This window comes from Oryx dammah, unplaced genomic scaffold (genome assembly GCF_014754425.2).
Source record: "Oryx dammah isolate SB20612 unplaced genomic scaffold, SCBI_Odam_1.1 HiC_scaffold_21, whole genome shotgun sequence".
NCBI classification, from domain to species: domain Eukaryota; kingdom Metazoa; phylum Chordata; class Mammalia; order Artiodactyla; family Bovidae; genus Oryx; species Oryx dammah.
Window position 1 is genome coordinate 29,201,230 of NW_024070205.1, and position 9,911 is coordinate 29,211,140.

At 48.3% G+C, this 9,911-nt stretch overlaps 1 protein-coding gene across 1 annotated transcript; it reads left to right on the plus strand.

The window, feature by feature from the left end:
• Positions 1 to 8,714: 8,714 nt before the first annotated feature.
• ISG15 (ISG15 ubiquitin like modifier) lies at positions 8,715 to 9,911 on the plus strand. The gene is made up of 2 exons (XM_040264159.1): positions 8,715 to 8,924; positions 9,371 to 9,911. The coding sequence occupies exons 1-2, from the start codon at positions 8,922 to 8,924 to the stop codon at positions 9,839 to 9,841; spliced, it is 474 nt and encodes a 157-aa protein (XP_040120093.1). The 5' UTR covers positions 8,715 to 8,921; the 3' UTR covers positions 9,842 to 9,911.

Genomic DNA, 9,911 nt, shown 5'->3' on the forward strand with positions numbered 1-9,911 from the left:
CGGCTGCGGGGCGTGGGAATCCCTCTCCGCTTTCTTTCCCACACTCGCGCCAGCCAATGAGCTGCCGGCGCCGGGCAGCCCGCCCCCGGCCGCTGCCCCCGCCGGCTGTCAGTCACGAGTCAGCTCCCGGCCCACAGACCCCGCTGGCGACAAAGGCGAGCCGGGGCACCCCGCCCGCGTCTGCCTCGGACTACGCCGGCTAGGCGGGAAAATCGCCGCGCCCCGGTACCCCGTTCCGAGCGATGCGCCGGGAGGGGACCTCTCCGGGAGGGCGGAGGCGCGAGGCTCACCTTCAGGCCGAGCGGGAACCGCGGGAAGTCTGAAAGGAAAATTCGCGAGGGGCACTTATGCGCTCACGAAGAATCGGCGAGCCTCCGCCTTCCGCGGATCCGCCGGGGCCTTGGACCTCCGCGCGGCCTGCGAATCTGACCCTCGCCGCCAGCAGCACCTGCACGATGCCGGGGACACAGTGGACATGGAACACCAGCCGCTGGACAGGAGAGAGGCTGGCTGGCCAAGGTCGTGAGGAAGGCAGAGTGGCATCACAGGGCCAATGAAAGAGATGCCGCAGAGCAGATAGTGACGTCATCACAGGCAGGATGATGTCATGGTATGGAATGTAAGGATGTAACTGGTCAGGCTGGTGATGTCTCCAGGCAATCATAGGTGATGTCTCAGGTTTAAGGGAGATGATGAAACAAGCCAGATGTAATGATGTATGGTCACTGGTGATGTCACTATCTTCTGGATTACCCAACAGTGATGAGCCAAGCAGCAGCCAAGAAAGTAGAACTCACAAAAAATGAAGGATAATTGTTACATTTCTGTTTGTTATTTCAAAGAAGCACGTGGAGGAAAGAGGGCTAAGCTTATTTTCGTCTTTGATGTTGTTTTCACTTTGAATTCCCTTGTGGGGCACAATCATCTTTTGAGTTCTGGGATGCCAGCCCATGGTGGCCTGGGCAGTCTTGTCTGCATCCCACAAACCTCTCTGGAGGCCCACTGTGGGCCCGACTGCCCTTGGGGCTGGGGAAGCATCTCCTGGACTCTAAACTGATGCGGGAGGAAAAGGCAAATGAGCAAAATAAATAATGACATGGTTTCCAGAGACAGAAAGAAATGTGTAGGTTTTGGGGGGAGCTTAAAGCCTTCTTTCCACTGAGTGGTCTGGATGATATTTTTTCAGTGAGCTCTGCTGGAGAAGGCAATGGCAACTCACTCCAGTGTTCTTGCCTGGAGAATCCCAGGGACAGGGGAACCTAGTAGGCTGCCATTTATGGAGTTGAACAGAGTCGGACATGACTGAATCGACTTAGCAGCAGCTAGCTGCAAGTCCAGAGGAGGAAGTGGCATTCCCAGAATGGAAAGGAACCACAGGACCAAGGGAGGAGGGGCAGGGACAGGTGGGAGTGGGGCTCTAGTGGCTTCAGGTCCCCAGATGGGTCTAGGAGAGTCATGCGTGGCTTTTCTGAGCAGCAGCGTGGCCCAACTGGCAGCTCAGAAGGGCCATCTCCCACACTACATTCTACCTAGTGGGTGGCGATGCTGGCTGGCCCCCACCTCAATACCCTTTCCCAGGGGTCCAGTCTGGGGCCCAGTGCAGACGCCTGTGATGCAGGTTTGATCACTGGGTGGGAGAAGACACCCCGCCCCCTCCCCAGAGGAGGAAATGGCGACCCACTCCAGTATTCTTGCCTGGGAAATCTTATGGACAGCCTGGGGGGCTACAGCCAAAAGGGTCGCAAAGAGTCGGACACAACTGAGCAACTGAAGGAAGGACCCTCCTGTACCTGTTTCCTCACCTGTAAAATGGGCTACCTTTTCATTTAGCCCTGGGCTATAGTCCATGGGGTCACAAAGAGTCGAACATGACTGAGCAACTAACACTTTCACACTTTGACTGAGAAGATAAATGAGATCTGATTTTGAAAGCACCCAGCACGTGCAAGCGGGATGGAGTCACCTGGATTCACCTCTGCCACATGCCCCACTGTACCCTCTACACTCTGAGACGCCCCCTCCCTACCTGGGGTCTTCAGAAGCCTGTTTCTTGGCCTTTCCAGCCCCAACAAGGAGCCTTCTGTCACCCAGAGCAGAGTGAGTTCCCAGGGGTGTCATCTACATACCTATGTCCTTCCCACTGGGCTGCACCCCCACTCTCTCTCTGGGCCCTCGTGCCTCTGGCTGTCCCCTCCCTGAGTTTTACATCTGGATTTGATCTCTGGTAGGACCGGGGACTCCTGGGGACCGTAGGGGCTCCCTTGCTCCAAGTAGGGAGGGAAAGTCCTAGGCTGCAGTGGGGAAACTGTGCTGAGGAATACTGACGTGGAACACTGCATTTTCCAAAGATGGCTACAAGGCATCCACCCCAAATACTCTACCTGTGTGTCCTTGGTGAGATTTTGTGATGATATTAACCAGCAGAGACAGGGGCAGTGGTGAGCTATGAATTCTGAGGCTTGACTTTAAAAACATTCACCTTGCTGTCCTGGGAAACTCACTCCTGGAAACCACTGGCCCCTCTGTGAGGAAGCCCGAACTGGCCTCAGGGAAAGGCCCCATGGAGAAGCCTCGTATAAGTGTTGAGCTAGGAGCCTAGAAATCTCAGCTGCCAGACAGGTGATCCCAACCTGCCGCTTCAGAGCCCCCACTCACACTTTCCCAGCTGCCCCTGTGTGCTCTGTTCCACTTTTGATTCATATGACTGGTGTTACTGTGACCCTTTGGGGTCATTCATTACGAACAATAGTAACTGGAACAGCTAAGATGGCCCAAGCCCTGGACCCATCCCTTTCCCCAGCCCCCACCCCCAACAACAATGTTCCTTCCTTTCTCTGGCATTCACAGTCGCAGAAGCTTCCAGCACTGGCTGTCCGTCTGACAAGGTGACTTTTGCAGCTATCCAAGGCCAACTATCTGTCCTCCTAGATCCAGGCTTGAGTTGGCCAAGTCCCAGTAGGCTGATGGTCCCAGGGGCATCTCTAGGGACCACTGTTGGCCACCAGGCAAGAAAGGTAGTGGGGGAGTCTGTGTGGGAAGATAAGTGTATTTTCCAGTCCAGACACTGGCCTGCAGCCTTGGGAGGGGGTGGTCTTTCTCACATCTGGCTCCCATGACAGCATTCCACAACATTCAGACAGTGTCCCTCGGGGGCCTGCCAGATGCTGTCTGTGCATGGGCCCCTCCCAACCTCTGACGGGGGCATGGCACCTGCACTTGCACCCTGCCCCTCAGCATTCCACAGGCACATGGGTCCCAGGATATCAGAGATACCGTAGAGCATGACCGGCAACTCCATCCTCCTGTTCCCTCCTCTCCTGCCAAGGGGCAAAAGCCTGTGGACTCAAGCAGCCAGGACCAGAGTTGCCATGTGACCAGGCTAGAGTCATTGCAGGGTCTCTCTTGGAGCATGGGAGTTGGGTGCTGGGATGATAGAGTGGCAGAGGCTAGGGCTGGAGGACCCCAGGATTCAGTATAGAGAAGAAGGAAGCAGATGACCAGGACCCTAATCCTAACCCTGAGAGGCATCTTTCATTTTTACAGGCCAGTGGACCAAGACACCTTCCCTCGGCCCTTGATGCTGGGCAGTTGGAGCATCCCCCCAACACCTGATGCATGACAGCACCTCCCCCGGGGTCTGGGCATTGTCAGTATCTTTCTCCATTATTGAATGTTGACACCTCTCCACACTGGGGAAGCCACGTCCCCTCAATTCTGTGTGGTGACAGAGCTTCCCACCCTGTCTGCCTCTGCCTGTGATGCCACCTCCCTGTGGGCTTCCATGGGTGCTTCTGTCTCCAGTCTCCTTGGACCACCATTCACTGGAGAGGTACGCTTCGCTCTCCTTCTGCTGGTCACATCCAGACTACTTTCTTCTTCACCAAAAAAAGTCCCAGCTTTGAACCTCATCTTATTAACAGATCTCACCTTGTGAAGTCCACTGCAACCCTGGGGGGGCCTCCCCATACCTTCTGAAGGTTCACTCCTGATTCTCTGTCACTTTCTCCGGCGGCTCCTGTCACAGTCCTTGTTGACTTCAAAATTCACACGGTTGATCTTCTGGACTTCCTGGCCTCCATGGGGCATCCTGGTATAGAGTTGGCAACTAAGCTTCCAATCCTAGGTGCTGGGTGTTGACTGTAGCCCTCAGATTCCCATCCACCCTGGAGGACACGCCCACCAGGAAGCCCCGCCCACAGGGCTCAGGTCAGAGTCTGCAGTACAAGATCCCTGCTGCTTTTCCAAGGTGACCTGGGGTCCTGCCTCCTCCCTCCACACTCTTAGCCTCTTGTCTCAGGTTCTGCCTCCCGCTTCTCCTTGTGCCTTTCAGTCCTCTGGAACTTGGGGAACAAGTCTTCACCCTAACCTTTCTAGCCACACAGCTGGAGCACTCTCTGCCCAGTGGTGGAGCCTGACTGCCTCCACTGAATCTGACTGTTCTCAGTTCTCAGACCAGCATTCTGCCATCATCCTTAACCCTCAGAGTTCACTCCCAGTGCTGCGCTGGCAGGTCCTACAGTGGCGCTATCTCCCTGATGTATACAAACACCCACTTCTGACCTATTGCTTTTCCACCACTGGCTGCAAGCCGCCACCAGCTTCGGCCTGGAATTTTGTAGTTCTTTGCCATGGCAAGGCAGCCAGTCTTGGAGCCAAGTGCTCAGTGGGGGCAGGTGGACAGGAGAGGAGATTAGAGGGTCAGCAGAGTGGTCAGAAGAACAAGCCTAAGCTCCTCTCTTCTCTCCCAAGATTATGGGAAGCCATGGGAGAGAAGGTTGTGTGTAGATCACTCTGGCTCTTGGCTCCACCACAGATTACGGGGTCAGGATAGAAGCATAGCCACTCGGCTGTATCCACAGCAGCCTCAGTGGACAAGGCGCATAAATATAAGTGAGGTCATGGATGTTCTTGGGAGAGTTTTTTGTTGTTGCTACTGCTGTTAGATGGTTGAAGGGCTTAAAAATAAAAGCAAGTGTATTAAATGATATAGATACTGTTTTAAAGGTTTTAGGAAGTTTAAGTTAGTTTGTAAATGAAACCAAATATTAACCAAAGACCCCTTTATAAGTGGTCATTGTAACTTCATAAATAGGATATTCAGCTTTTTGTCTAGAACATATGTATTTTGTGATCATGTTAGGTGCATACAAATTAAAAATAATTTCATTTTACCAATGAGCTCAACCTTTTATAGTTATGCAACCTTCTGTATCTAATAATGCTTTGACTATAAGGTTCTTTGTTAATCTGTTAGAAAAATTGTTAATATGGTCACATCTGCTTCCTTTTAGTTAACATTCACAGTAGGTTTCCTTTCATCCTTTTACTTTCAGTTTCCTGTACCTTTATATTTCATATGATTTATGTCTTCTGTAAGCTGTGTAAAATCAGATTATTTTTAATCAGGCTGACAATCCTGGTCCTTTAGTTCCCCTGGATTTCAGACCTCTGCTCTTTAGAACTGTGAGGGAATACATTTCTGTTGTTTTAAGCCACGCAGTTTGTGGTGGCTTAAAAGCCTCCAAGACACAGAGACATGCCATCATTTTGCCTGCCTAAAGCCTTTGCATCTAGTTCCTCTTGTCCAAAGTAGGTGACATTCAGTGAAGTGACTAAAAGAAAATAAAGGTTCTATTACTGTATATACCATATTTTTGTTATCTTTAAAAAATTTTTTATTACTTAAAGTTTTTTTGAATTGTTGTTTCATTCCTTTATCTTTGTGCCATATTTAATAATGGTCATCTGGGGACTTTCCTGGTGGTCCAGTGGTTAAGACTTAGTGCTCCCAATGCAAGGGGCATCGGTTCGAACCCTAATCAGGGAACTAAGATCCTGCTGGCTGCATGCCATGCCCGAAACAACAACAACAAAACACAAAAAACAGAATCAAAATAATGGTTTTTTGAAGAAGACAGGGATTTTCACATTCTGTAATCTTTGTTTTGTTTGTGGCTTTCTTTTTATAATACTAATATTATTTATGCAAGGAATGAGTCAAGTTAGAAATTTAGAATAATATAAACAATATTTAAACTGTTTTATGCATGTTAACAACTTTCGTGCCCTATAAGATTATTTTGGGGGAATTAATGGAATGATTAATTCATATGAAAACAATTTGGTTTTCCCCATTCCTTTCATTTATTTAAAATTTATTTAGTTTAAAATTTATTTTTAAAATATTTAATTATTTTTAGGTATTTATTTTTATTTTATTTATTTATTTTGGCTGCAGCTTATGGGATCTTAGTTTCCCAACCAGGGATGGAACCTGTGCTCCTGAAGTGAATGTATGAAGTCCTAACCACTGGACTGCCAGGGAATTCCCTAAGTATTTATTTTTATTTTTAGCTAACATATGCCTGAGATGTGCTATTTGTAATAGTAAAAATGTGGGAACGACCAATATTTATTCAAAAATATGAGACTGGTTAACTAAATTACACTTTTTTCTATAATGGACTTTGTTGCTATGGGCAACAAATGCACATATGCAGCCATTAAAATAACTTGCATAAAAGTATGAGGCCTTACAAATAGCTGAGAAAAGAAGAGAAGCTAAAAGCCCAGGAGAAAAGGAAAGATATACCCATCTGAATGCAGAGTTCCAAAGAATATCAAGGAGAGATAAGGAAGCCTTCCTCAGAAGCCTTCCTCAGTGATCAATGCAAAGAAATAGAGGAAAACAATAGAATAAGAAAGACTAGAGATCTCTTCAAGAAAATTAGAGATATCAAGGAAACATGTCATACAAAGATGGGCTCAATAAAGGGCAGAAATGGTATCGCTCTAACAGAAGCAGCAAAAGAGGTGGCAAGAACACAGAGAAGAACTATACAAAAAAGATCTTCATGACCCAGATAACCATGATGATGGTGTGATCACTCACTTAGAGCCAGAGATCCTGGAATGCAAAGTCAAGTGGGCCTTAGGAAGCATCTCTACGAACAAAATAGTGGAGGTGATGGAATTCCAGTTGAGCTATTTCAAATCCTAAGACATGATGCTATGAAAGTGCTGCACTCAATACATCAGCAAATTTGGAAAACTCAGTATTGGCCACAGAACTGGAAAAGGTTAGTTTTCATTCCAATCCCAAAGAAAGGTAATGCCAAAGAAGGTTCAAACTACCACACATTAGCACTCATTTTCTCACACACTAGCAAAGGAATGGTCAAAATTCTCCAAGTCAGGCATCAACAGTACAGGAACCAAGAACTTACAGATGTTCCAGGAGTTGGTGATGGACAGGGAGGCCTGGCGTGGTGCAGTCTTTGAGTCATGGGGTCTCAAAGAGTCCAACACGACTGAGTGACTGAACTGAACTGTGAATGAAGCAGGTTACAAAATGTTGAGAGTAGCAGGAGGATTGTTTTTTTCAATTTTCTTTTTTATTGAGGTGAAGCTCATGTAACATAAACTTAACCATTTTATAGTATATAATTCAGTGGCATTTAGTATATTTAGTACAACCATCACCTCTATCTAGTTCTGAAACATTTTGATCATTCCCAAAGGAGGCCTTATCTCCGTGAAGTGGTCTCTCCGTATGCCTCCTCCCCGCAGCTCTTGGCAATTACTAATGTATTTCAGTCTCTATGGACTTGCCTATTGTGGATGTTTCATATCAGTTGAATCACACGCTTTGTGGCCTGTGTCTGTTATTTTTCACTGAGCACCATTCACACTGCAGCCTGTGTCAGTGCTCCATCCTTGGTTATGGCTGAGGAGCATTCTACTATAAGGAGGCACCACACTTCGTGCCTCCACCTGCTGATGGGTTTGGTTCCTCCCCCCATTTCAACCATTCTATGACTAGAGCTGCTGTTAACATTTGGGTGCAAGCATCTGTTTGAACACCTGTTGTCAGTTCTCTGGGCATACCCTAGGAGTGGAATTGCTGGGTCATATGAAAATTCTATTTAACCTTTTGAGGAATGACTAGATTGTTTTCTGCAGTGGCTACATAATTTCACAATCCCATCAGCAATGTATGAAGATTCCATTTTTTTGACATCTTCACCAACACTTATTATTCTCTTTTTAATTATTATTATATTCATGCTAGTGGGTGTGACATAGTACATCTGGTTTTGATTTGCATTTCCCTGGTTCCCATCATTTCCAATGATGTTGAATATATTTTCATGTGGCTCTTGGCCATTTATGTATTTTCTATTTTAAAATGTCTATTTAAGTCATTTGCCCAACTTTTAATTGAGTTGCTTATCTTTTAGTTGTTGAGTTGTAAAAGTTCCAGACGACGCAGATACTAGACTCTTATCTGACACATGGATTGCAAATATTTTTCCCCATTTTGTGTAGTTTTTTCACTTTCTCAAGAGTGTCCATGAGTTCATTTTTATAGAAAAGATACATTCTTTTTCATTAAAACAATCTGAACACATATTGTCATAAACACACAGTGATTATCTCTGAGTAGATTGTCAATATTTTGTTATTTTGGAATTAACCCTGGCAATATTTTTCAAGGTTTAGTAATTTTGCAAATTGGTAAATGGAAAGTGAAAATTTCTGATTCTTAGCTCATGTTATTACGATATGTGTGCATCTTGGAAAGGACCCGAGGTGTGGAACATGCAGGGATTTCTGAACACTCAATCCTGGAGGTGGGGATGCTATCACAGTCCCAGACCCAGCTGGTCAGGTGGAAAGCCCCTCCCCAGCCCACCTTAGTTCCTTGTGTCATCGGCATTCTGTGTTGTTTCCGTTTCTCACTCTGGGGCTGTCCTGGGAAAAGGAAACCGAAACTGAAGCTGAATTAGCCTGTGTAACTCTGACGTGGTTTGCTCAGGCTTTTAAAGGGCTGAGCTGCCAGGGCTGGAGAGCGCTGAGAGCAGAGAGGCAGCTACAGCCAACCAGTGTCTGCAGAGAACCTGGCACCAGAACCCACGGCCATGGTGAGTGGTGAGGCGGGTTTGACAGGTGGGGCACGTGAGCTCTGTACTCCCCTGCCTGGTGGCATCTCCCAGGAGAAGAATGCCTACATATGCACAGGCAGGTAGAGCTACTCAAAGCATCCAGTTCCCTAAGTTTGAGGGGAGGGACAGGGCTCTTTCTGAAATCAGGGTCTGGGTCCTGAAAGGTGGCTTCTGCCCAGTGGCCAACTCTGAGATCCCTTGGGATCAGCACAGGGCAGGGGGTTATTTTATTGGAGAGATGACATGAAGGTTGTGGGTAGTGGCTCTTCTGCTCCCTTGCACTCTCCAGTGCCTGGGGTCTCCCTCCCGGTGGATGGGAAGGGTGGAGAGGAGGGAGCTGCATCCCTGGGGTCTGACACTCACCCAACTGTCAGTGCTATACGTGCAGTAGTCCCAGGATTTCTGAATCTGTGTGATGCCCACAGGGCGGGCACCTGAAGGTGAAGATGCTAGTGGGCGAGGAGATCCTGGTGCCTCTGGAGGACTCCATGATGGTATCCGAGCTGAAGCGGTTCATTGCCCAGAAGATCAATGTGCCTGCTTTCCAGCAGCGCCTGGCCCACCATGACAGCGGGAAGGTGCTGCAGGAAGGGGTGCCCCTTGTCCGCCAGGGCCTGAAAGCTGGCAGCACCATCCTGCTGATGGTGCAGAACTGCAGCGCCACCCTGAACATCCTGGTGAGGAACGACAAGGGTCGCAGCAGCACCTATGAGGTCCAGCTGACGCAGACTGTGGCCGAGCTCAAGCAGCAGGTGTGCCAAAAGGAGCGTGTGCAAGCGGACCAGTTTTGGCTGTCTTTTGAAGGGAAGCCCATGGATGATGAGCACCCGCTGTGGGAGTACGGCCTCACGCCCGGGTGCACCCTGTTCATGAATCTACGTCTGCGGGGTGGGTAGGGAAGGGCCAGGAGGGCCTTAGGGAGGGCTCCCCATGCAGCGCAGTGAATAAAGTTGTAGCAAAGCCAAA